Source organism: Mustela nivalis, assembly GCF_964662115.1.
Source record: "Mustela nivalis genome assembly, chromosome: 2".
Lineage (NCBI taxonomy): Eukaryota > Metazoa > Chordata > Mammalia > Carnivora > Mustelidae > Mustela > Mustela nivalis.
In genome coordinates, this window is record NC_139021.1 from 3060811 (window position 1) to 3087643 (window position 26833).

At 58.1% G+C, this 26833-nt stretch overlaps 1 protein-coding gene across 2 annotated transcripts in view; it reads left to right on the forward strand.

Moving 5' to 3' along the window:
* The first annotated feature begins 2477 nt into the window (after positions 1-2477).
* The window catches only part of AGO2 (argonaute RISC catalytic component 2), a 105568-nt gene continuing 81212 nt past the window's right edge, over positions 2478-26833 (forward strand). The window contains exon 1 of one of the 2 annotated variants that reach the window (XM_082720694.1): positions 2478-2776. In XM_082720694.1, coding sequence (XP_082576820.1) covers positions 2755-2776 — 22 coding nt within the window. In that variant the 5' untranslated portion in view covers positions 2478-2754. The remainder of the gene's footprint in view (positions 2777-26833) is intronic. The other variant, XR_014308794.1, reaches the window with a different exon arrangement.

Genomic DNA, 26833 nt, shown 5'->3' on the forward strand with positions numbered 1-26833 from the left:
CGCGCGGCCCCGGGGCGGGGACGAGGCTGGGGATGACCGCAGCCACCCGCAGGGAGGCACCGGCTGGGGGACGGCGGGCGGGAGACAGCTGGGGGTGTGAGGGAGGAGAGGCGGACACAGCGGGCACTGGGGGTCGCGCGCGTTCACCAGCTGCAGAGCGAGAACGCGGGGTGAGAAGGAGCGAGCGCGGAGGCCGAGGGAGGCCAGCTCCCCGCTGAGCAGGGAGCTCCACGCCGGCTCGATCCCGGCACCTCCGGTTCACGACCCGAGCTGAAGCCAGGCGCTTCCCCCACTGAGCCCCCCCAGGCGCCCCTCGTGGGTATTACTTTCAAAATGTTTTATTGTGAAATACACAGAGGGTGCAAAAAAACACATAAAAATAAATGTGCAGCTTGAGACTTGCAAGTGAGCAGCAGGCTTACTGGAAGAAAGCCCCACAGCCCCTCTGTGGTCACAGCACCCCCCCCCCCCCGCAGTACCCACCGTGTGCACTCCTGGTGACCACCTCCTGGCTTACCTTACCCTTTTTACACATTATGCATCCCTAAACAATATAGTTTCATTTTGCCTGTTTTGGAACTTTTATAAATGTAATCATGGATTATGGCTGTTGGTTTCTTTCACTCAAGGTTCTTGAAATGCATCCATATTTGCAGGGTCCGCATCCTCATGGGTAGGTTTCAGTTTAGGAGTTCTATATCCATGCTCGATGGGGATCTGGGTGGTACCCGGTCCTGGGCTCCCAGGCACCCCCTTCCCGTGCTCTGAGGCACGCATTTCAGCAGCTCGTCTACCTGGGGCCATGTGTTAGCTCTTCCGGGTGCTGCCAAATATTTTTCTCCAAAATGATCATACTGATGCACACTCGGACAGTAACACTCTTGAGAAAATGAAGATGTGCATCTGGGGAGCCTGACAAGGGCAAAGGGGAAGAGTCTGACCAAGCAGCCAGGGCCCGTGTCACACAGGCCATTGTACAGCAAGTTAAGGATTTCAGACTGAATGCAGATGGAAATGGGGAGCCAACGAAGGGTTCTGAACAAAGAAGTCAAAAAATTGGATTTGTGAGCACACAAAGATGCCTGTTGGGTGGGGAGTCGGCAAGAGTCATTTCAGGGGCTTCTCAGGTGGTCCAGGCCACCCTGAGGGTCAGGGTGGTCAGCAGAGGATTGGAGAGGGATGCATGGGCGTCCGTGAGGCCGATGCCATGGGACCAACCCCATTCATATCAATGATTTGCTGAAGATCGCTGTCCTTTTAAGTTTCTCTGTGGAGGAAATCAAGGTTTCCTGGCACTTTTTTAGGGATGCCCTTGAGAATTGCAAAAAGCTGGCAGTGAGCCTATTTTAGATGCTTGACTCCTTGCGGGCAGAGTTCTTGTCTTCGCCTCACCCGGGCCGGCAGGAGCACTCCGTGCTTAGCACCCAGTATGCAGGTAACGCACGTTTACAGGATGGAGGAATGCGTGGGCAAGCGCGTTGAAACGACCATGAGCACGTCTGGATCGCACTTCACCGTCAGACTTCCAGTCACCCACCATTTCGGAGAGAAGGGAGGTCACTGTGGACTGGCTTCCCTGAGAAAGGATCCCCAAACAGTTGGATCCAGGGGTCTGGAAGGATGGAGGAGGATTTGGGTAGGAGGGACGGCTTTGCCAAGTACAAGGCGGGTAAGTACCGAGACGCACGGAGGAGTATGATGGGGTCCGAGAAAGGCCCCGCGGGGAAACCCTGCGGAGGCCCCAGAGCGCTGGGGAGGAGCCGGGGTTGGATCTCAGCACTGATGGCAGCTAAAATTGACCCAAAACTTTATACAGTTCCAAGTTTTTCCCCCCAGGATTATCTGGGTGCTTGGCCGGGAGGTGGCGGTGTGGTCGTGTAAGACGGCCAGCGCGCGTTCAAGTTCAAGCTCCGTGCCGGGAGCAAGCTTCCCGACATGCACGTTTCGGTAATAACTTAAAAAAAAAAAAAAAAAGAAAGAAAAATCCAGGCGGGGACGCTGGGGCGCGCGGACTGCAACCGCACGACGCACCGTGTCCAAGCTCCCCGGGCCCAGGTGCGGGTAAGGGTGGCGGGGCCGTGCGCCCCTCCTCCCCGCCGCGGCCGCCGCTCGGGCCCCCGGCGAGCCGCCAGAACGGGCTCCCCACGCGCGCCGCGGCGGCGGGGAAACCAGGGGTGCGTTTTCTTTTCTTTCTTCCCGGCCTCTGGCGGCAGCGCCGGGCTGGCCCGCTCCGCCCAGTCGGGGAGACGTCGCCGCTCTGAGTGGCTGGGAGGGGCCCCCCGCCCCGCGTCCGCCCCCGCCCCCCCCACGCCACCCCCCCGGGCCCGCGCCGTTCCCGCCCCCAGTCCGCCGCGGGGCCGCGATCCCGCTCCCCCCGCCCGCGCCGGCTCCCGGCCGCCCGCGCGCCGACCCCGCCCCTCCTCCCCTCCCCCTCCTCCCCTCCTCGCCTTCGCCCCGCCCCCCTCCGCTGCCTCCCCTCCCTCCTCCCCTCCGTCTCTCTCGCCCCTCCCTCCCCCTCTTCCTCCCCTCCCTCCTCCCCTCCCTCTCTCTCTCGCCCCTCCCTCCTCCCCCCTCCCCTCCCCCCCGCCCGCCGCCTCCGCCCGCCGCCCCGGCCGCGTCGGGTAAACCTGTTTGGCGAGGCGGCCGCGCCGGGGCGGATCGTGCGGCCGGCGGCTCCCTCCCGGCTCGCGGCGTCGGGGCCCGTGGCGCGCGCGCGGCCGCCCCTCGGCCCCGGAGCCCCTCGGCGGCGCCACCATGTACTCGGGAGCCGGCCCCGGTGAGTCCTCGCGCGGGGGCGCCGGCCCGGCCGCTCGCGCTCGTCCCCGCGGCGCCGGCGGCGGTTGGCGGGCGCGGGCCGGGGGCCGGGGGGCGGGGGTCGAGGCCGCGGCGGGGAGGGGTTCCCGGGTCGGGCGGCGGGGGGTCCCCGGGGCGGGCGGGGCGGGGGGGGCGCGGGACGGCGGGGCCGGGCCGCCGGCCGTTTCCCCGGGCCCCCCGCGGGCGCGCAGCCCCCGGCCTCCTCCGGCCCCGAGGCGTCGGGACGCCCCCCCCGTGCGGCCTGGGCCCTTCCCGCGCCCGGAGCCCCGCGGGTGGAGCCGGAGGCCGGGGCCGCGCGGCCCGCGTGTAGGCCCGAGGCCCGCGCCCGCCTCGCCCGCCGCCCGGCCCGGCCTCCCGCGCGCGGCCCCGGCCCCCGTGCGCCCCGCGGGCCCCGGCGGGGATGGCGGGGCCCGGCCGCGCGGCTGGAAGCGCCCGAGGGGCGCCGGGCCCGGCGGCGCCGAGCTCGGGGCGCGGACGGCGGGGGCCGGGGCCGCGCGGCTCCGGCGCCAGACCGAGCCCGGCGAGCCTGCAGCGCACTCAGTTTCGTTTTTCTGGTCGCCGGCGCTTCTGCGGCCCCTTCTCCGAGGGCGAGTCTGGCGAGGCTGAATTGCGGCCAATTCCCGTTGGTGGTTAGGACCCTGGACGCAGAGGGCCGGGAAGCGGCGCCTTGAAACCCTAAAAGTGCGTGCGTCTCATTTTCATTCCAGACGCGCCGGCTGCTTATTCAAGTGCTAATTGCCTTTTACAATTTACTAGAAGACGGTGAGGAGATGTGTTGATTCCCTTAGCACCCCGTCTTACTAGTCCGCTCTTTCTTTGGGAAAGTTCTAAAAAAACTTAAAGGAGTAACACATTTCCCCCTTGTTTTAAATGCTCCGTGGAAGGGCGTTTGAGGTGCTGGGCCCAGAGAATGGTCAAGTCGTTGTAAAGCTTTTTTCCTTCTCCCACCAGGCACGTGGCTCCTAAATTTCCCGGCCGGCCCTGCCACTTGGACGGGGCATTGCCTGGCCCCCTCTTTGTCCGCCAGGCTCCAGCCGGCTGCAGGGCCCTGCAGGCGCCAGGCTTGGTCCTGGCCCCAAACTAGCTGTGCTCCCCTGCCTGGCCCTCCGCAGCCACAGGCTGGTGGGGGCCCCCAGCTCGACCTGTTCCAGACTTGGTGCGAGTCACGGGGTCTGGAAGCCCCTCTTGATCGGTTCAGGCCCCTTAACCTGGTCCCTCACAGCTGTCTGTTCACAAACAGCTCTATGCCTTGTGAATTCTGAGTGTCTTTTTTTCTGATGACAATTTGAAAGCTGCCCCAAGGCTGAGTGAGACCAACTTTTAAACCCTTCCAGGCTCTCTGCAATTTGATTGAACAATGGGAGGTTACTCAGGTCTGGTGGGGAAGGGCCCTGGGCTCTACTGGCACAGTTCCGAGGGCCCATGTGGCTTCTGGAGACCCTGGGCAGGAGATTTCCCTCCCCTGCCACCCCCGTGAAATGGCAGGGTAGCCCCTGGCCCAGCTGAGTGAGGCTCTCCTGGGAGTCCCAGCCACGGAGCCCAGGAAGTATTAAGTGCTACAGCATGGATTATTATTTTTTTTTCCCCCAGATCTTCTGTTTAAAATTTGAAGGCGCAGAAAAAGTAAAGAACCTTGAGGAAGGTCAAGCTTTTGTGTTGTGTCTCAAGTTAATTAATCCATAGGATGATGGCTCCCTGAGTTGGTGATGTTCATTTTGGAGCCTCCGGTAGGTTAAGAACCTTGCCAAGGTCCAATGGCCAGTGAGCGCAAGGATGATCTGTTGGATCCCAGGCTGACTCTGCACACTCTCCCTAAAGAGGTGGTTTTCAGTCCTTTTGACCTTGACCCCCAGTCAGAAGGACCTGTTACATCTAGACTGCTCTGGTGTGTGCGGTTGCTCGGTAGAATTGAAACGAGAGCTTCGGGACTTGCTGCAGACCCTGAACTGTGAGCTCCGCACTGGGGTGTTTTCTCGCCTTTCGTTTTCTGAAACCTGTTGTCCTCTGGGTCTCCAGGCTCCTCTCTGGTCACTAACACCTCTTGGAAGAATCTTGCTCTGTTGTGGGCCTCTGTACTGTGGCGTGGTGGGGAGAGGGCCCGGTGATTCGCAGATAAACCTGCCCTGGAGTTGGACGGCTTTGGTTGAAAAAATAAATGGGTCTAGTTCTTAGCTAATGGCTTGATGGGAATGAGCCCAAATTTCAGGCCCTGTGAGTGTGCTGTGATTACAAGGCTGTGTGCGTTCGGTTTTATTCTACACACTAAGGCTTGTAATTTGGCTTAAAAGGAACTTTTGGAGGGCTGTCTTCAATGAAACGGTTTTGAGTGTTATATTTCTTAATTTAGACTAATGAAAAGATGTTCAATGGGGATTGTAGAAAAATCACAGATCGTTTTGCTACTCCCAAGTTTAATATGCTCATTAAGCAACTTGCTAAGTAAATTAATTCAAAAGGTAAAGCTCACAATGCGTATATGTTGTGCCCACGATAAATGCTATTACCGTCGTGCCTTGAGGTTTGGTGTGTTACCACTTCTTAGTTTTTTAACTGTTTGCAACAGTTAAGGGTTCAGGCTGGTTCTCCAGTGACCCTGAACCTTTCGAGATGACCAGATTAGTTTGTTGTTGTTGATGTTGAACAACTCAAAGATCTTGAACTAAGTCTGCCGGACCCTAGTCTAAGAGTGCTGTTTCTTTGGTTTTATAGTCCTCAAGCTACTGTTTGTTATAGCGCTCAGGGCATTGCTACAAAGTAACTTTTGTGACCTAGAAGTTTTGTTTGAGAGGTGTCTACCCCAACCATGACTTGAAGAATAACCAGTGCCGCTGGGCCCCTCCTGTGCCCCACGCCTCTCCCCACCCCCACTTATCAGTGACTCTCTCCTGGTCCCTGGTGATGGTTCGCGTTTGCCATCCAGCGATGTCTCTATACCCTGGTCAGGCTGCCGCAGGTCGGGCTGCACAGATCTGTTATAAACTTGGAAGAAATCTGTAAATAAGTGTGCACAACACAGGAAAACAACACAGAAAATCTTCATGTCTTCAAACCTTTCGTGTTCCGAAGCAGAGTATCATTTCCCGTTACCTGCCAGTTTCAGCGCCCAAACTTGGAACAATGTCAGGCCGGTTTATTCTTTATAATGAGTGTTACCTGTTTCTGGTAAAATATGTTGTTGTTTCATGAATCGTTACTGTGGATGTTCACAATGTAACACTTGAGTTTTGTTTTGTTTTTAATAGTTTCTCTTGTGAAATAGTTTGAGCGCTGGTAAGACTCTCCCGTTTTTCTGTCACCAAGCCTCAGCAGCTGCCCGGACGATCTGGGCTGGCCTCAGATGTTTGCTCCTTTTGCTGTGTGAGTATACTTGAAGGCCAGTTCCGGTTCTGTCATTTCACCCCAAATACTTCATCCCGTGCCTAAAGAACAGGGTCCACCCAGACCTGTTTTCTCAACAGGCTGTAGTCAGTTTCCCTGTTATCTCAGGAGTGTGTTTACAGCGGGTGGTGTTGTGTCGTGGGTTTTTTGTTTTCTTCTTTTTTTAAGATTTTATTTATTTATTTGACAGAGATGACAAGTAGGCAGAGAAGCAGGCTCCCCGCTGAGCAGAGAACCTGACGTGGGGCTCGATCCCACAAGCCTGGGATCATGACCTGAGCCGAAAGCAGAGGTTTTAACCCATTGAGCCACCCAGGCGCCCCATGGGTCGTGGGTTTTAATAGAAGTCGACACATACATTTGGGTTGGTGTCTTTTGGGGCCCTTTAATCTGGACTCTAACGCCAGCACCCCTCCCCCACCAGTCCCCCTGCTGTGGTCTTGCTGGAGACACTTAGTCTGTAAAAGCCCCCCTCCCCTGTTTTCTGAAAAGAACCCTGTTGTTCAGGATCCCTCTGTTTTGCTGAGTAAGGCTGGTTGGAGACCTGTTTGCCTGTGGTTTTAATTCTGACACATCTATCTTAAGCGGTGTTTGTCGACAGACCCCTTTGCATCTAGAATCTTCTGTGGCAGAAGAATCCTGTCTGCCGTGGTGCTCTGAGCGGAAGGTGCGTTTCGGGATGTATAGAAAACACGGGTGGTACTTGGGGGCGCGTGCGTTTGTGTCTGCGTCTTTAGAGAAGACGGGGATGGCTCTTCCCCCGGCGTGGGGGGGCTCTGCCGGGTAAGGTGGGGAGACGGACTCTCCTCGGTCACCTGTGTCCATGCTTGTTCCTGTTTCCCTAAACTTCACCGGCTCTCCCCCTGACTTTGTCACCTCGTTCTCTGTGGGTGACCCCGAGTGTGGCGCCGTGGCCGTGGGCACGCTAGCCAGGTAAAATACCACTAAGTTACACTCTTTTCAATTTTTTTTCCTTGCTTTTCTCAAAGTTTAAAAACCTGAAACCACTGATTTGTGTCTGGGTGCTTACTCTTCGTGACCAAACACCTATACCGTCCTGATTTATCTTTCAACAGAGCTGTACCCTAGGTGACCAGTTTATTGTCTGCACTGGAAACTTTTCAAGTGAACCAGGGGGTGGGGGGCTCCTAATTACTCCCCTGAGACAACAGGCACCACCAGGGCTGGCGCATCATGATGGATGTCTCCCTGCCTCAGAGCGTTTCTTACATCTTGGGCTTGTACATTGGCTCACAAATGAAGGGCTTAAACATTTTATTTATTTATTTTAAAGATTTACATGTAATGTGGGGCTCAAACTCATGACCCTGAGATCAAGAGTCCTCAGGCTCCACCAACTGAGCCAGCCAGCGGCCCCGGGGCTCACTTATTTTAAACTTGTTTCACTTTTCAGTGGCTTTGCTCTTACTGAAATCCTCAGGTCTGAAGGATGCAAGCCTGGTCTTTTTTTTTTTTTTTTTTAATTTGACAGGGAGAGATCACAAGTAGGCAGAGCAACAGGCAGAGGAGGGGGAAGCAGGCTCCCCGCTGAGCAGGGAGCCCAAAGTGGGGCTCGATCCTAGAACCCTGAGATCATGACCTGAGCTGAAGGCAGAGGCTTTAACCCACTGAGCCACCCAGGTGCCTCGTAAGCCTGGTCTTTAAGAGACGCCCCTGATTTCCCTCCATGGCTAACTGCAGGCTGGAGGCAGGCCCCGCCCCCCCAGCTTAGAAAACCCCACTTTTAATCTTCCTCTTCGCTGTAGTCATAGCTAAAGCAGTGGACAGATGGGGTTGTCATCGGCGCCAGCCCTGTGGTGTCCTGAGTCTCAGTTTCCTCATCTGTGAGTGGGGAGCTGGGTCTGGCTGGCTTTGGTCCCCTCTGCTGACCTCTGACAGGTGAGAGGCTGGGGCTGAGGAAGGAGCCAGGGATCCTGGGAACCCTGGGCCTGAGGGCCCTGAGGGCCACATGCTGTGATGAGGAAGGTGGGTCAGGCGACCAGAAGGTCCCATCCGCTTTGCTGATTCTGACCGCCTCGGAAGGGAAGAGAAAGGCTCTGGGGGTGCCCGGAGGGCTCAGGCGGTTAAGCGTCTGACTCTTGATTTTGGCTCAGGTCCTGCGCTCAGGGTCGTGGGACTGGGCTCCACGCTCCGCGGGGGTCCGCTTCTGTCCTTCTCCCTCTGCCCCCACCCGCCTCCCCGCCAGCCCCTGCTCACGTGATTACACTGTCTCGGGCTCTCTCTCTCTGTAAGAGAAGTAAATAAATAAATCTTAAAAAAAAGGAGAAGAGGGGTCTTGGCAGTAGTGTGGGGGGCAGTGTGTGGAAGTGGGAAGGGGGAATCGTAGGCAGGTTGTCAGGGCCTGAGACGGCGGGGGCCCCTCTGGGCGGGCTGGCTGCCGGCGGAGTGATGGGCAGGACCCCCTCGGGTGCCCCCAGGCAGAAGCTGGGGCCCAGGGGTGGGTCTTGGCGTCCGGACACAGTAAGTAAGTTCCACTTCCTTAGTGACATCTGCTGGTGTCTGGGCCCCGAACCGCCTGTTCCTCGCTTGGGGACCACGGGGACCGCAGCCAGCTCTGTCATTTTTCTAAGTCTCCATTTTCCTACCTGGAAAGTGAGGCTCATCGCACAGCCCTCAGGGTTGTTGAGAGGACAAGGTGGGATGTGCTGGGGACCCCCGGGCTGGATCTCCGCTCTCCAGGGGAGGGGGCGGTGGGTTTGTAGGGCGGTCGGGCCTGGCCCTCCCGCAGCACAGGGAGTTCCGCAAGCGGGAATGGGCGCTCAGCACAGAGCCCGCCCAGAGGAGGCACACCCAGCTGGTGGGTGGGGAGCTGGCCGGATCCTCCTCTTTGTGACCACATATGCGACCACCTGGACGAGCTCCCTAGGGGACATCACTCCATCTCGCTTTGTTATGCGTAGGTGATGATGATGTCAGGGAAAGTGTGAGACATAGACCTGCAGGCTGGCGGAGGGGGAGAGGCCCCTGGGGCAGGTGGACGTGTTGAGACCGAGGTGGGCTCTGGGGAGGGGCTGGAGGGGCTCAGGGAGGTGGAGGACAGGGCTGAGGGCCGGGCAGGGCCGGCTGAGTGAGCTCGCAGCGGGGGCTTCGTGAGTGGGACCCGCGGGCTGTGGGGGAGCGAGCCCCGCTTCTCCAGTCTGAACAGCTCATCCAGGAATCACCCGAAGAGCCTGGAAATTAAGTTTTACAAACGTCCCAGGTGATTGCCGGGTTCTGTGCGGTTTGAGGCCCACCCGTGGGAGAAACGAGAGAGCGGGACCGCCGGCCCTGGGGCCGTGTTTCTGGGAGGTGGAAGTGTGGAGGCTCCAAAGTGGGCTTTGCAACTCCTGGAACGAGTCTGGCTTCCCCGGCTGTGGTTCCCTTTCCTGATAACGCTGCCGAGTCGGCCTGACGGCGCCCCCCTTCCCCGGCCGCGGCTCGTGTTGCTTTGAATGCGGCCCGGCACACCTTCCCTTAGAACTACGGCGGAAGACTTGGAAGGGTGACTTCTGGGGGCTTCGGTAAGTTCCCAGTGAAAACCGTTCTGTTTCCGGCGTTAAGAACCCATAGCAGCAAACCCAGAACTATAGGGAGCCTTAAAGCCAGCCAGACTGCGGGATCAAGGTGGTTCCTGCCCCGAGTCTCTTTCATTGTAACTTCAACCCCTCTCGAGGGTCGCCTGGGGGCAGTCACCCGAGGGCCAGCGTTTGGGTAGTTTTTCAAGTTATTCTGGGTATTTTGGCTCTGAGCTCTGGTACTTAAGAGTTGGCACATTAAAGGTCAGAATGCTGGGGTTCATAGGTCAGACTCATTTCAGAAGCTTGTCAGCTTTGACTCAAAGCAGAGTCCTGCAGCCGTTGGGAGGTTTTCCGTGCAGTGTCTTGCTCATTGGTCCGTGGGGCAGCTTGAGCCCATCCACGGGGTGGAGGACTGAGTGGGGTGCTCCACGAGCTCGATATTGGGGGCCCCTCGGGTCGGTCTGGAACCACACTCACGCAGGGTGCACTGGTGGGGGGCATCTGACACAACTGGGGGGCTGCCCCGGGGTCTTTCCGTCACAGGCGGTGACCGGCCCTCCTGTCCTGTCTTGCCTTCGTGTCCTTGGCCCTGTCCTCCTTGGAGTGGGGTCCTGGCCACATGCAGGGGGCTGGGCAGGATGCGAGAAGGCCGGGGCGCCAGCAGCCTTGACTCCCTGGTGCTCACAGCTAGCGGGCCAGGCCATGTGTGCTCCTTTGTAGAAACAAAGGACTTGATAGAGAAATACTAGCCATCGGCGGGGGAAAGCCAAGGGTGTGCGGAGACGGGGAGGGCTCTGGGCAGAGGCTGGGGCCAAGGTGCCCGCAGACCCCGGGGGTCGTTAGGTGTTCCTGGGGCATCCCCCTCCCCTCCCCTGCTGCCACGACAAACCCAGGGCAGGGGTACACGCCGGGCCGCCCACACTCGCATCCTGGCTGAACCCTCAGTGTCGTCCTTGTCTGGAGGGCAAGCACCTGGCGGTAGAGGGGCCTTGGTCGGACGAAAGAGGGTGGGCGATGACCGCGGCTTGCCCTGCGCTCGGGGCCCGGGCAGCGCCTCCTAATTCTTCCTGTTCCTGCCGTGTCCGTGTGTCCTTGTCCGCCTGCACCACAGCCCCTTTGGGAGCGGACGTGAGCTCCCAGGTGCCCCTCCCCCTCCTCTCCGTGGCTGACCTCTGGGTCTGGTCTTTGCACGTGGTGAGGGACGGGAAAACATTTCAGAACCATGTCCCTGGTAAACACCCTCTGCCGGGTGCCTCGTGTCCGTGGCTGCCTCGTGGGGCTCAGTACCAGGGAGATGACAGCTCGGCCTTGGGGTCCTGAGCTAGTGCTCCCATCAGCGTCTCTCAGGAGGGCCCCACAGCTAACGCGGTGCGGCAGTGAAGTCGGCTCCCCGGGACTCACCGTGCTTGGGGACCCAGCTGGCACGGTCGCGTGGGCAGGAGTGACGCGGACGGAGCACCGGGCTCGGTCTCTACGCGACGTGCCCGCTCACGGCTGGTTGGAATCCTGCACCGGGTTCCGCTTGTCGTTCCTATGTGGCTACCCTAGAGTGGCCCTGTCAGGGACGGAGACCTGGGTGGGGCAGGGGGGCGCTGCTGGGAGACTTTGTCCTTAACATGGTGGTGACATGCTCAAGCACGTGGCTCACGGCGAGAATGTCAAGTTAGACGCGGAAGGTGTCTCAGAGCCACGGGGACTGGAGATGACGACCCAACCTGGAGCTGTGGGCCGGGAAGGTTCAGGGATGGACAGTCGAGCTTGTGTGAGGGGAGACGGTTGGTCAAAGCGGGACCGGCTCCGGGCAGGTGGCCGAGCGGAGGGTGGGGGCTGGGGTACAGGCTGCAGGAAGGCCCACCAGCAGGGTGGGGGCAGGGCATGGGGCGGGTTGGGGGGAGCGGGGAGGGGCAGGCCCGTGCAGGCTGAGGGCGAGGACTTCATGCCCAGGAGGGACGAGCCGGGCAGAGATGTCAGCTGAGTTTTCTGACGTGCTGCTGTGTTAGGAGCAGAGCGGGGAGGGCGGGTGGCAGGGAGTCTGCCCGGAGGAGGCCACTGTCGGGGGCTGAGCCCGGGGCAGGGGCGGGAGGTGAAGGAGTGGAGGCATGTGTGACGCCCCCGCGGGCCCCCGGAGCGCCTCGCTTCGTCCGGAGCCGCCTTGGTGGCCGCCCGCTGCTTGTGGTCCGGCGCGTTCCCCGGTCACGCTGTCGTCCCGCGGCTGCCGGGTAAGGGCGTCTCTGCCCGTGCCCCTCTCCCACCCCCGTCCTCCCGGGGGTCCCCTAGTCACCAGTAGAGAGACCAGCCTCCCCACCGTCTCAGGCCGCCTGGCGCCCCTTCACTCCCACCCTGGTGACTCGCGGGCTGTGGATTTCAACAGGGGACGGAGTCGGGCTCCAGCTCGGGCCCACATTGTGGTGGGCTGACGAGTCTTTTCAATTTCTTTGAAAAAAACCAGCTTTATTGATGTATAGCTCGTGTACACGTGATGTATACATCGTGTAATGACGTATAACTCATTTGCCATTTAAAGTGTACCATTTCGTGTGTTTTATTCCATTTACAGATCGGTGCGGCCACTCGCAGTGTTGGACAGTGCCCCCCCCCCCCCCCGCCCCGCCATCCGCCGCCAGGGAAACCTTGTGTCTCTGCTGTCGGTACCCCCACCCTGGCCTCCCCAGCCCGGAGCAGCCACGGCCCGACTCCTCATCTCTAGCTTTCTCTTCCTCTCACCCCTGCTCGCAGTTTCCCGGTAGAAGAAGCGGCTCTGTGTGTGCTTGTCCCCCACACCCTGGATTTCCTCGGCTGATGGCATCCTGGTGTCATGCGACGTGTTCCTCTGTCCTGTGTGGCTTTCCTGCAAGTCGGTGGTCAGACCCAAAGGCTTGATCGGGTGCGGGTTCTACTTCTTGGGGTTTGAGAACTTGGGGACGTTGCTGCTTCGCCACGGCTGTGGGCCCTTCCTCAGGAGGCGGGTCTGTCTGCCGTCCCCTGGTCAGGCTCCGTCCCTTCATCAGGATGTGATGTTGATGGTGACAGCTTTCCCAGCCCCCTCTTTGGTGATGGGTGTTTCTGGAAGGCAGAAGGATGTCAGGACAGCCTGTTGAGAAGAGAGACGGGTCCAGGCAGCGGCTGCTGGGGAGTCGGGGGGCTCTGGAGGGGATCGGGGTGGGGCGGTACGGGGGAACGGACATGGTCTGGGGGAGGGGCCGTTTTGTTCCCTCAGAGGCGGGGACCCCTGCGGGTGGTTAGGGAGAGGAGTCCCTGATAGAATGAAATTTAAATCCCTCAAAAGTCCACCTAATTGTGCTGTGCCTGTGTGACAGGTGGAGGTGGGAGGTCTCACGCACCTGCAGGCAGGGAGGTGCTAAGATTTTTGCGGGTGGCTGAGCAGGGGGGTGGTGGGGGGAAGCCTGCAGGTGGGGCAGGGGGCCGAGACCCTCCCCTGAGCCAGCCAGAGAACGCTGGTGTCGCTGATGACGGAGCAAGGAGGGAGCCGCGGGGGCAAGTTTTGTTTTATTTTTGATTTTTTAATTTTTTAAAAGGTTTATTTATGTATCTTAGTGGAGGGAGGGGCCAAGGGGGAGAGAGGCCTCCAGCAGACTCCCCGCCACGCGGCCACGCGTGGAGCCTTGATCTCAACGTGAGATCGTGCGGGAGGCCGTTCCTGGAGTCCGGGAGAAGAAGCCACCGTCTGCCCTTGGTCCCCACGTGTTTCGTCTGGTGCCCGGTGTCCTTCAGTAACAGCCGCGGTCAGCTGCGTCCGCCTGGGCCCCTGAGTCCTCTCGCTCACCCTCGGTCTGTTTCCAGCATCCACCGCGTTTCCTTACTCCTTCCTGAACGTTCATTACACTGAATCGTTGATTGTCTTACTCTAGTGACTTGAAGCTTGTGTGCACTTTTGAAAACTCCCACACGCGGCCCCACTTAGCGCTTTTTCTGGCTGTGCTCCTCCCTTGCCCTCGTGAGCCTGTGGTGCTCGGCGGCCGTGGTCTCCCCCACCCCATCTGGTGTGCAGGGTGGCGCCGTCCGTTGTGGGTGACGTGTGCTCAGTGGTCTGGAGGGAAGAGGGCCGTGGGGGCCGCTTCTGGAATGACTGACTTACCCCGGCAATGGACGTCCGTGGGACAAGCCGGATTCTAGCGGGTCAGAGAGCCGCAGAGAGCGGACTCCGAGAAGCCCTCCCACCCCTCCAGCCCCGCAGCTCCCCTCTGGGGGGTGCGTCAGTTCTAGACGCGGCTGAGTGCAGTGGGAGCCCCCCAGTCCGTTCCACTGAGCCAAGCTGTTGGTGTGGCCGGTGGAGGTGGGGTGAGGGGCAGCTGACTGCCTCCCTCGTGGCTTCCATCAGTCGTGACCAGAGCCGTGCCCTTCGGAAGTAGGTCTGGAGGTGGCCAGTGTTGGGTGGGAGGCGGGGCCTCTGGTGCCCACCTGGAAGCTTCGTGGGTGTGGGAGCCTCAGTCCCTCTGGGCTCTGCCCCTGAGACCACTGCTGAGCCCATGTTCCTCTGAGCGTCTTCACGTGTGAGAAGGGGACAGCAGTGTCACCTGCCTCCCTGTGAGACTCAGATGCGTGGACACATGTCCGTGCTCCCTGCTGCCGGAGCCAGACTGCGACCTGGGCCCGAGCAGGGGGCTGTGCAGCCGCTGGGGCTGGGGTCCTTGGTGAGGAGCCAGTCAGCTTTTCAGTCATGGAATTCTGGAAGAAACGGACATCTTGGGTGAAAATTCACTAGAAGATAAACATATGAAGTAAATGGAAAAGATGGTAGAAAATTTGGTTGTAAAGCTGAAGGAACTCTGTATGGCATTTTTAAATTTTATTTATTTTATTTTATTTGTCTTTAGAAGAAAAGCAAAGAATTAGGTTGTCTTTTTGAGGGATTTAGATTTTGTTCCATCAGGGAACCCTCCCTCCCGCGGGCTGGGGGTGCCGTGTGTCCCGCAGCCTCAAAGGTGAAACGTAAGTTGTAGTTTGCAAGACTCACTTTTAAGCTCTGCTGCCGTACCCGGTGTCATTCCAGTAAATGTTTCTTTGAAACGTGGTTTGTATTTTATTTTGGCACATTTTTATTGAGATGAGGTAGTCTTGATCTGTGTGGTAGAATTGTGGTTGTTAAGTCAGCTTTGGTTGGCTCGTTCTCACACTGATGCTGTAAGAGGGCTGTTTGCCCTGGTCTAGACACCGGAGGCCTCCCCGGCGGCCGTGCCCTGCCCTCCAGCGCTCTCAGCCACGGTTGATCCTATTCGTGTGGTTTTTTCCAAGTGCGCCTGGATCATTAACAAGGGGAAAAGAAAAATACCAGGTGTTTCCAAGAGGAAATTCTTTCAAAATGCTGTAGCTTTTAAAAATTAATTAATTAATTAATTAGTTTGACAGATCACAAGTAGCAGAGAGGGAGAGAAAAGGAAGCAGGCTCCCCGCTGAGCAGAGAGGTGGGATGCGAGTCTCCATCCCAGGACCCTGAGATCATGACCTGAGCCAAAGGCAGAGGCTTCACGGCTGAGCCACCCAGGCGCCCGCCATAGTTTTTTTTTTTAATTGAGGTGAAATTCACACAACACAAGGCATTTTATTTATTTCCTTAAGATTTTATTTTCAAGTAGCCTCTACACCCAGAGCGGGGCTCAGACCCATAACCCTGAAGTCAAGCTACACCGGCTGAGCTAGCCGGGTGCCCATCACAGTCCACGGGGTTCGGTGCCGTCACAGAGTGGCGAACCCATTACCTCTAGCAGGTTCCTCAACATTTCATCACCCCAAAAGGAAGCACTGTACCCTTCGCCCTACCCCTGGGCAGCCGCCCTTCTGCATGCTGTCCCGGTGCGTTGTGCGATCTCACTTGGGTTGGAGTCGGACAGCTTGCGGAGGTGGAATCGAAACCGTGTGACTTCGTGCCTGAGCGCCCCATTGTGCGGGTGTCTTGCGGGTGGTGGACATGTGGGTTGTTTCTGCCCTTCGCCTGTGGCGAATACGGCTGCCACGAACGCTCAAGAGCCAGCAGGTGTGCGGACATAGTTTCCTTTCTCTCGGATGCATCCCTGGGCGTGGTCACGGGGTTCTGCTCCAGGACTGGGGACCTGCCTGTCAGGGTGTCCTGCCCAGTAGCTGCACTGTTTTGCATTCCCACCAAGCGTTGAAGTTTCCCGTTTCTCCACGTCCTTACCGATATTAACTGTTTTCACCACCTTTTAGAAAATGAAATTCTTAACGTAGTAAGCCATTTTGGGTACTTACCATTTACCAAAGTGCAAAAAAAAAAAAAAAGGTTTAGCCATGTTTTGCCCAAATGTACTTAACTGCTGTAACATAGCATCCATTTCCTTGTGCCGGATGTAGCAGGAGTTTGGGCCTGGAGAGCTAGAAACACACAGTAAAGCTACGTGCACTTTAGTAGGGCAGGAGAGAACATGAGAGTCCTGTAGCCAGATTCAGGCCCAGGTGTCTGATCGCGACGATGGTCCCTCCCGGCGAAAAGGACGGCGTGCTGACCACACGTTCGGCATCACACCCGGGGCCAGGGCCGCAGCCGTGGCCATGAGCGTGTGCTCAGGCGGCTCCTGCCCTCTGAGCTCCCTGCCTGGGTCAGAACGCAGACGCGGACCGGGCGGTCACCCACGCGTCCACGGAGAACGGCAGATGCTTCTGAGTGCAGGTCGGGTGGAGAGCATCTTCCTGGAGCCGGGAGGGACCATGGCAAGGAGCATGGCTTGTTGGGGGCCTGTGATGAGCCGGACAGGCTCAGGGGTGGAGGCAGCCCGGGTGCGGCGCTCTTAACCCGGAAGGCCAGGGGCAGGGCAGAGCCTGCGGCGCAGCTGTAGGTGTTTGCAAGGGTCCTGCCGGCGATGTGTGGAGAGCAGCCGCGAGGTGGCTCGGAGATGACCCGCACAGCCCGCTGCACGGATGCGCAGGGCGGCGGACAGAGCTTTGGGGACAGGACCTGAAGACGGCCGACTTTCATCTCTCTGGTTTGGCCGAGTGGTGCAGGACACTAGTGGAAGTGAGCAGACCGATGCTGTTTCAGGCTTTGAGACAAAGTTTTGAAGGACTCATTTGTACGGATAAATCCAGACGCTCACGCAGCAGAGGAGGAAATAGAAGGCGCCCCGTGGTGACGGGCACAGTCGCTCCACTCGCTGCCTGGGCCCAGCCCTGCTCGCCTCCGTTATGTGAAACTTCATTTCATCGTCTTCCTAGATGTTCCTTTAACTGACCCTTTATCTTGACCTGATTTGAGACTTGGGGGAAGTGGCTAAAGCAGTACAGAGTTCCCATACGAGCCTCCCCCTGAGGTTATGTTACGGGATCATAGGACAGTTGCCAACAGCAGGAAGGCGACATTTGTGTGGCGTTGCTATTACGTAAGCTACAGATCTCCGTCTGGTTTGGCTGTTAGTTTGAATATGTCTGTTTTCTGGACATACCGTGTCCATTTCGGGACCTCATCCAGCCTGGGGGTCCCCGTGGCATTTGTGGTCCTGTCTCTTGCCCTCTCCGATCTACGACAGTCCCTTTCTTTGTCTTTTGTGACCTTGACGTGAAGCTCTTTCAAGGAGTGTCCGTGTCCTTCCGGCACATCCCGTTATGTTGTAGAATTTCCCATTTGGACCTACAGGCTGCTCTAGGCTCACCTTGCATTTTTTCCCGCCCGGTCCGTTCCGTCAGGGAGCCCTGTTCCTTTTACTGGAGAATGGTGAAAGCAGGAAAGAGTGGGGCACTGGGTGTGGGCTTGCTGCTGGGGTGTCCTTGTGGTAGGCACAGCGAGGAAACGTGTCTGTTCTCACGCACACGCGATCTGTTTGTCCTCCTGTGTATGTGTGAACACCCGTGAGCTCATGCTCGTATCTCTGAGCCCAGTCCGGGACCACGGCGTTTCTTCTGGCTTTCCTCGTTCCGTATTGCTGACTTCTTTACCAGGCGGTGAGAAGCCTGTGTCGTGTTACCCACAATGCACTGGCATATTTGTTCAGACCTAGTGCACAGAGTGGATTCGGAGTTGCTAACCCGTATCCCTGGGAGAACGAATGTGCCAGCCGGAGAGCGCTGTCGGGCCTGGCTTCTCTGTGCTCAGCCCAGTACCGGGCAGTCAGAACCTTGTCCCCTCCACTGGATCCTCTCTGCTCCCCGCTCCCTGGCAGGGACCGTCGGTGTCTGCCTTCAGGCGTCCCCCGTGCCCCGCATGACTGTCTCATGGCTGGTGGCCTTGCTTCTAGGTCTAGTGGAGGAGAGATCCGGTTCCGCCGTCTGTCGTCTGTCGGGGGTAACGGGTCGTCTGGAGTGGGAAAGGAGATTGTTACTAGTGTTGCACTTAAAATCGGAAACAAATTGAGGAGAGCCAGAACCCCCAGCTTCCCTGCAGGCTGGTCTTGGTGTTGCGGGAGGAAACGTGGGAGTGGCTGCGAACAGTCGCCACCAGGGCCGCCCCAGAGCTGGAGCGCGACTTGGTAACAGTTGCCGCCCGGTGCCAGGTGCCGCCATTTGCTACACGTAGATACACTGTGTGCCCGGGTCTGCCAGGCTGCTGGGCTCTGCGTGACCCCGATAGATGGGGATGGGGGGCAGCCGCCCAGGATAAGCAGCCACGGCCCTTATCGGAGCAGGTGTCCGCGCGGTCCGCCCCGTCGCGGGCTGGCCCACAGGCCTTGTGGCCTCCTGATTCCAGTCTTCCCAAAATTCTTCTCTTCCGATGGAAGGAATACGTCTCATCCCAAAGCATTAGGAGATGCTGGAATAATAATTGCAGTATGGGACGCACCCAGTATGGGAGATGCCCATCACAATCCTTGGGAGGGAGAGTTAATACGCATCACGTTCTTTCCAGACCTTTTTTTCTCTTCTTCCACCCGCCTCCCCAACCCCCTTCCAGCCCCGTTTATGACCATCTTCCCAGCCTCCTCCTCTGGTGTGAAAGGGGTGGGCAGGTCGTGGCTTTGCTCAGAAATCCATTTCCCGTCAGCACCAAGGACCCGGGCACCACCTCAGACTGTTACTTTCCTTACTCGTAAGTTTAAGGCATCAGACACTTTTTTCCTTATCTTTATTGATGTAAGATTGTATCTTTGAGTAATTTCTACGCCTGCAGGCCTTTAGCTTCTGACACCCGAGCAGGCTGGGCGCCCTTAGATGTTTCCCCCTACATGTCTGGGTAGTCGGGGTTCACCTGCCGTTCCGATTTTATGTTCTCGCATCTTGAGCATTTGAGTGCCGTCCATCTGCGTGGAGAGCGGAGGACCCCGTGTGTACCGGGGAGCAAATGCGGCTGCTCACGTGGGTCAGGGGGTGGCTTCCCGCCAGCCAGACGCCTCGAGCCCCGGCCGCTGGGGCCTGATTCCCGGCTCCGGGCCCCCAGCTCTGCGGCGCCTCTCCTGTGCCTCAGTCTCCTCGTGAGGTAGGGGGGTGTAGAAACTCGCGCAGTTGGGACGATTCAGTGGGTCATGAACTGGCTGCCTGGTCTGCAGCAGGCCGTCCCCTCCGCTGCTGCTTTCCTGATCTCCTCATCCGCGTCCGCCTGGCACACGCCCTTTCCCTCCAGGCACGTGTTCAGTCCCTGGGGAGGCGTGGAGGGCATGATCTGTGTCTGTCTCTCACTCACTGGACGCTCACTGGACGTGGCCGAGGGCAGGACCACGTCTCATGGCTGCGCTGCAGCACCCAGGACGGTTCCTGATTGAGAACTGTGGAGTGGGGGTGGAGGGTGCGTGTGAGCCTGCGTGCCCGTGCGCGCGCGCGTGTGTGTGTTTGTGTGTGTGTGTAGGGTGGGGGAACAGATGCTTAATAAAACCACGTAGGCACCGAGGTATCAACAGTTAATGCTCGGGGCACCTGGGGGGCTCAGTTGGTTAAGCGTCTGCCTTCAGCTCAGGTCATGATCCCGGGGTCCTGGGATCGAGCCCCGCATCGGGCTCTCTGCTCAGCAGGAAGTCTGCCTTTCCTTCTTCCACTCCCCCTGCTGTGTTCCCTCTCTCCTTGTGTCTCTGTCAAATAAATAAATAAAATGTTCAAAAAGTTAACGCTAAAACATGTCTTCCCTGAGAGGTTGACCGCAGAAGCCCCTCTAGTAAGCTGACTTCATCTGTAAGGGGGGCTCCAGGACACCTGCTGAGCACCCCCCGTGGGTGCCGCACCCCCAAGGCTGCTAGTAGAGAGGAATGGTTCTGCTCCAGCTGCGTCCCTGGGTTCGAGTCCTGGCTTCTCTCATCATATTGGCTCTCGATGAGGAAACATTTATGAAGTGGGGATAATGAAAGTGCCAATTTTAGTTATTATGAGTGACTATTAATATAAAATTATCCTAGAATTTTCAGGATAATTAATATGGTATATTTTTTATGCACTGTAGAGACATATTTAGTTACAACAAATAACCATTGGTATATTTATTTAATTATCAATTGTTTTTATTGTTAATTATATAGTATAATTATTGTTTTAATTATCATAATTAACAGTCATTACTGTGAAAGCAAAATGGGCTACCTCATGGGAGATGCCTCCTTGTGCCTAGGATGTGCTCAGAGCATGTTCCTTTTAAGGGGGATATTTTAGTGGGTAGGAGCAATGGCGCAGCTCATGGGGGGGTGGCAAGTGTGCCATTCTTGGGGGATGACAAGCTCCTGGTGAGCTTGTTTCCGCATTGTGTGTTGCCTGGGGCTGGTGAAGGCTGCATAAAGCAGGGCGCTGCTACGACAGGTGGGGGGAATTTGGGGGACCTTTCGCTGTGGCCTGGCTGATGGGCCGTAGAGATTGTGCAGAGTTGGGCTACGGGGTGCCTGTGCGGGGTTGTGGATGACTCAGTGCAAATGCTGTGCAGTCCCCCGAAGGTCCCCCACTGAGTCCTACAGGATGGCGTGTCTGTCTGTCCGTGGAATTTTCCATTGTGCTCCTGAAAGGCCTGTCTCCCTGCTGAGCCGCTGCTTCGACTGGAGATCGCAGACCAACACATATGAGCGTGGCACGTGTTGGTCACAAAGCACCCTTCTCGGAACGGGAACAGATTTCTCTGATTCTTGTAAGCGACTCTTCCTGTATTTGGTGCTGGTTGTTGGGTTGGACACTGTCAACGTTGTTTTCTAAACAAAGCCCCAGAAGAAACAAAGCAGACAGGTTCGGACTGTAACTCAATAGTGTGTCTTAATTGGAAACAGACGTCAGTGTGGAGGGGACCCGTGGTGCAGGGAAGACGGACGGTGCTGCCCGTAATGACCGAGAGCCTGGGAACGGACGCTAGCAGGAGGCTTGTCTAGAGTTCTAAAAACAAAACAAAAAAAACCCCAAACCTCTCTGAACACATTTAAACTTCGTGTCCCGCGTGTTCTCGCGTGTGCGTGCTGACCCTGAACCTGCTGCGGTCTGCAGGTGCGCTTGCTGGCCTGACGTGGGTCCTTGTGTTCTGTCCCTTCAGTCCCGGCTGTCGGTCGGGTAGTGCAGAGCTTCCCTTTTCATTTTGCTGCTTTGGCCTTGACTCTGAGCCGCGGCTGCTCAGACGGCGTTTGGGCGTCACGGAAGCCGTGGGGTGTGCTAGGCAGACACTGCTGGCGCCCACGTGGCCCGGGAGCAGCCGCCTCGTGGGCCTGGGACCGAGAGCAGGTGCGGACAGCTGGTGGCAGCTGCCCCCCGGCTGACCGTCCTGGCCGATGGGACCCGCGTCCTGCACAGTGCCCCGTCACCGTCCACTTCTTTACGTTCTTGTTGATTTTAAGAGTGGCCTGTCCCAAATGCTGGCGTTTGGCAAATCCGTGCCTTTAGCCTTAAAACTATGAGTGCTCTTTGCAGCATGAATAAGGGACCAAGGAGACAGTCAGTAGTGGAAGCGTGGGGAGGGTAGTGGGCAGTGCGTGGCAGGGCCCCCGTGGGTGGGCGCAGGCCTGCGTGTAAGGGGACGGGAAGGCAGATCCCACACATGCAGTCGGAGCCTCGGGAAGTGCTGGAGCCTAGACTCGGAGCTGGTCGGCTGCCTGCGCGTTCCAGAACCTTGGCCCCACCCTGTGCGTGTCCTCGCGATGGGCCAGTGCCCCTGCCACGGTGGGTGGACGCACAGGAGGGTGCCTCGCGTTCCTTTGCCGTAATTGTGCAGACGTAGAGGACCTTTAAGAGAACTCTCGGTGGCAGCACAGACTTCGGCAAGGAATAAAAGGAAAACATTGACCTGAGCTAGTGGGTTTGGATTTTCCAATGTTTTAATTAAAGAGCAGTCAGTTGGAATTTCTTTCCGAATGCCCTTTTGAATTAAGGAATACTGGTTTGAGTTTTACTCTCCCTTTCTGCTTTTGCGCCACAGACCTCTGATGCCCTGTGGTGACTCTGGGCATCCCGGGCTCACCGCTTGCCGCCCTTGTTAATAGTTCGGTATTTTCTGAAGCCACCTCTGCCGTCTGAAGTCTGAGATCACTCCTATATGCTTTTTTAAAAAAATTTTATTTATTTTTTTATTTGAGAGAGGGAGAGCACACGCAGGGAGGAGGCAGAGTGAGAGGGAGAAGCAGGCTCCCTGCTGAGTAGGGAGTGGGACTGGGGACTTGATCCCAGGACCCCAGGATCATGACCTGAGCCGACGGTTAACCAGCTGAGCCCCAGGCGCCCTCTGTATGCCTTTCTGTAGGCTGCTGCCCAGAACCGGCTAATGGGATGAAAGGCATTTTGGAAGTGCGGCTTCTGAATCCCTGCGTGGTCTTCCCCTCTTTCTACGGCAGAGCAGAAATGGGCTGTGCTTACAGGGTGGCCCAGTGAGCCGTGGTGGCTGTTTGGGGCGCCTGGCCCTGTGCTTTAGGTCACTCAGGTCGCTCACCGTGGTTGTGCGCTGACCGCCCCTTAGCCCGTGTCACCGCAGGGCGTCCGCACACGGAGCTCGGTTCTGTCACGGGCCCGTGGCATCACCGTGAGGCGCGAGGCGCAGTTGGCACGTTAGTGCAGGGGCGCAAGGGGCCCTGAATTCAGTGGCAGGTTGTTTGACGATTGAGCTATAGGGTAGGAAGAGGAAGGCACTTTTTGGCATTTCCAAAAGTCTGCAGATGGTCCCCTTTCTCCTCCTGCTAGGATCGTCGCCGACAGAGCCCCCAAGGCTGGTGAGGACCCGTCAGCTGGACGAGAAAGCTGTTTGCTCCCTGACGCGGCGCCAGCACCTGTTTGCTCAGATCTTTTCCCGCGGGAGATCTTATGTATTTTGAAGTGAATGATGTTTGCTGCTGTTGAGTTGAGCACTTGATAATAACCAGTTGTTTAAACGGAAGGAACAGAATAAACTCGGAGGTAAAGTGCTGATTAGCCAAAGCCTCTCCGTCCACCCCCCCCAAAAGGTATCGGAACTGGGTGGTTTCTGTCGGAGGAGACACTGGCCCAGTGAATCCAAGGACCTTTGTGAATGAACTTGGTGCGTGGAGCCGTACCTGGATCCTTTCGCTCGCTTTGGAGCAAAGCACGGCCTGTTTCCACATTTATTAATGGTTAACTCCGTGTTTGTTCTCTCGATACTTTCCGTGTGTCTGCTTCCCTCTCCCGGCTGGCGGTTCCTAGAGAGAGGGGCTGTCTGGGGCCTCTGGCCTCCCCACCCGCGTGTGCGCCGCCTCCGCGCTCTGCCCGCCAGAGCAGAGCTGCCTGGGACGGGGCCGACCGGCCAGGCCTCTGGCAGTGACCCGCGTGGCCTGTTCGCGTCCTGCCGGATCCCCGACCCCGCGCGAGTGCAGCCGCTCAGCAGCTCCGGCTTCCGGCTGCCCCTGAGAGCCGCGGCTGTAGCTGTCCTGCCCGGAGTCACCCGAGGGCAGAGCCACGGGGTTTTCAGAACAGTCTGCGGGACAGGCCGCACCACAACACGACAGGGTCAGGCGCTGCTTCTGGAATCTTCTGCCTCGGGACCTCGGCATGGTCTCCGGCGATCAGGGTCCCCGAAGGCCCTTCGTTTCTGTGGGTGCTCCTGCTGCTCGCGTGTTGGAAGTCAAAGCCGACGGGTCCAAAAAAAATAACATGCCATAAAGACAATGAGAAATGTGGTGTATGTTCATAGATTGTATTTTTTATGGAAGATCATTTTTTTTTAAACAAAAATGGTGTGAGAAGAGTGATACTGTTTCGCACTTTCTGTAAACGTCCTTAAGGTCTGGCCCACTGCGAGCCCCACAGGGGGCTCCTGGAGTTGTTGCTTTTGTTGAAGCTGAGAGGGAAGCCGGCCCGCAGGGCAGAGCTAGTGGCCTTCTCCGCCCCGGGTGGATGTTCTTCTCTGCCCGGTAGTAGTTTGTTTGTTGTTGTTTTTGATGGAGTGAGCGAGCGAGGAGCCGCCGCAGGGTGGGGAGGAGCAGAGGGGGAAGCGGACTCCCCGCCCAACAGGGAGCCTGATAGGGAGTTTGATCTCAGGACCTTGAGGTCACACGACCTGAGTCAAAATCCAGAGCTGGGTGCTGGGTCCCCGCACCACCAGGCGCTCTCCGGCCTCCCCTGTTCCGTGCAAGCTGCTTGCAGGGTCGCGTCCGAAGCTGCGGGGACCCAGTGCCGAGCGCGCGCCCAGCTGGGTGGGACCCGTGCGGTCCCACGTCCTCCGTCGGCGTCCTCCGTCCTCCGGCGTGGCTTTCCTGAGTTGGGCGGGTTGTCTGAACATCGGCTGTGTCATTGCACACAGACACATGTCCTGTTTGTGGATGTCACCGTGCGTCTTAGCAGATGTCTTTCACCATCCGGAACCTTGAAGCTGATGGTGGTGACCACAGGTTTTCCCGCAGTTGCGACTTTCGCGTTGAGGCTTGACGCGCATCCCTGCGGCGGGGCCCGGGCTGGAGCCTTGAGGACGCCTGTGCACCGCCCGGCCCGGCCGTCTTCCCGGGAAGGGGCGCTCACCCCAGCGCTTCTCCAGGTGGCGAGAAGGCCCCGCTGAGGGAGACGCGCGCTTCCTGTTTCCTCACACAGACAAGAGGAAGCCCGAGAGCCCGTGTTGCATCAAACCAGTGCTCATTGCTGCTTCCAGAACCGTTCCCGGGTGAACTGGCTTTTTGCCCCTTCTCGCAGCCTGTGTTCTGGCGGGGGTGGGGGGGCGCTGTCTCCATCGGAGGGTCTGCTCTCCGAGTCTGTGTTCTGACAGAAATCCTTCTGACCTTGGGAAGCCCCTTAGCGGCTCCTGGGGACCCTCCCGCAGGACTCCCTGGGCCGTCCTGCGAGACCTGCTGAGTCCGAATCCTGAATTCCGTGCTCTCCCGCTGTGGCAGGTCTCCGGCACTCATGGCAGAGACTGTCAGACCGAGGGTCCCTCCTGCCTTAGAAACCTGTTTTACTAAAACTGCCCCCGGTCAGATCTGCAGGGTGGGTCCCCGTGTGGGCGCGGCGGGCCTGGCTGTGACTGCCAGAGAGGGCTGGGGGCCCGGCTCGTGTCTGCCCGCCGCCCGCTCCCCGGAGCAGGCGCGGGCCTGTGCGGAGAGGCTCCCGTCTCTGGTGTGGAAGGAAACGGGGCCCGTCGGGCTGGGTGGGTGTTTTCTCGGGGTGTTGGTGAAGGACCTCGGCTCCCCTCAGTCCCACAGATGCTCTTTGAAAGGATGCAGCTTCGCCAAGTGGCGTCTTTAGTTTGGTGAATTCTGTTTGTGCTTTTTTGGAGGTGTTCATGGATGGTTCTGTTCAGAGGTCCTCTGGCTCCGCCGCTGCTGTAGATGGGGTTCCTCGTTACTGAAGCCCCTGTGGTGGGGGTTCACCGGAGGGAGCTCAGCAGTCCGGAAGCGGCTTCCATTCAGGGCTGGCCCCCAGATGGAGTTTAAAACATTTTCTTGGGGGCACAGGAGAGACGCCCTTCCCTGCCACCCACCCTGCAGGCTCCTTGTTGCCACTGTATTGAAGCACAGAGTGTCTTATCCCTTCTGCCAAGCAACAGCCGGAAGCCCACTCGGGAGTCTGTTGGTGGGGTTCCTCAGGTGAAGCTGGTCTCTGTGCCTTTGCTTTTGCTAGTAGCCCCCGAGCTGCCCTAGAAAAAGATGAGAGAATATTGTGACCCACGGAGAGGAAAGTTTTCTCATTGATACCAGCAGGCATTCACCTCCGAGTGTTTGAAAGCTGTTGGAAAAGAGCTTCCTAACTGATGTGCAGCCTTGTCATAGCCCCAGGACAGGACAGAAACCTCGCTGTCTGTTGGCCAGACCAGTGCAGGGCCCTCCCCTCAGCGCCCCACCCCCGGGCCCCCTGCTCCCTGTCACTGTGCCTGCCTCCCCCAGTGTTTGGGACACCTGCTGAGCAGAGGCAGGCACACGCTGTCCGGGAGCTTGTGACCTGGGGGGGGCAAACGCATGGGGGACAGATGTGCGGTGTGTCCGTGCAAGGACTCTGTCACTAGGGTGGTTAGGGAGGTGCTGTCGGGCGGCGGGGTGGGGGGTGTCAGCACCCAGGGCAGGCAGGTGGGCGGCGGGGCCCGCCATGCCCTGCTGTGGTCACTCTGCCTAATTGGCCAGTTGCAGAGGCTGCCAGCTATTTATAGAAGACACCGTAAGCCCCTGGAGCCTGGCGTCACGACCCCGTGTGACCTCCCAGCCCACACCAGCCTCTCCCGCTTCTGCCCTCGTGCCCCTGGTGCTGCTGCTTGTGCTGCCCCGTGGGTCCCTGGCCGCGGGGCCGGTCCTGCCCCCCCGTTTCCTGCCGATGGAAATTCCTTCTTTCCAGTATCTGCTCAAAGTGGGTTTCTCATGAAGCCTTGCCAAATAGCTAAGTGAGAACGCCTTGGCCTTCTGTGCAGTCGAAAGCCTTCTTCATTGCCCGGGAACGGCCTCATCCCACAGGGTCTGCTCTCCGTCTCCGTGTAGTTGCTCATTCTGGGCATTTCGTGTGCACTTCGTGCCCCTGCCGTCGCCGCAGAGCACCTCAGGGCGGCCGTGTGGCGCGGCAGGTTATCACTGCTTTATTCCTGTTCCTGGTTTCGTGGCTGCAGAGCGTCCCGCCGCGTGGACATGCCACGTTCCCCTTTATCCATCCGTTTGACAAGACCTTTGGGGTTGTTTCCAATTACTGTATCTTTAAATTGTAAAACTCTCCATTTTCTGTGCCTTAAAGCTTTGCCAGAGTTATAAATGCGTGTGACAATTTGTTGGGATTTACAGGCAGTTTTCCTGCTTTTTTCTGGGCTGTGCAGGAGCATCGGCTTCTGGGCAGGGTCACAGTTGTCCCACGTTGGCTCAGGGGGA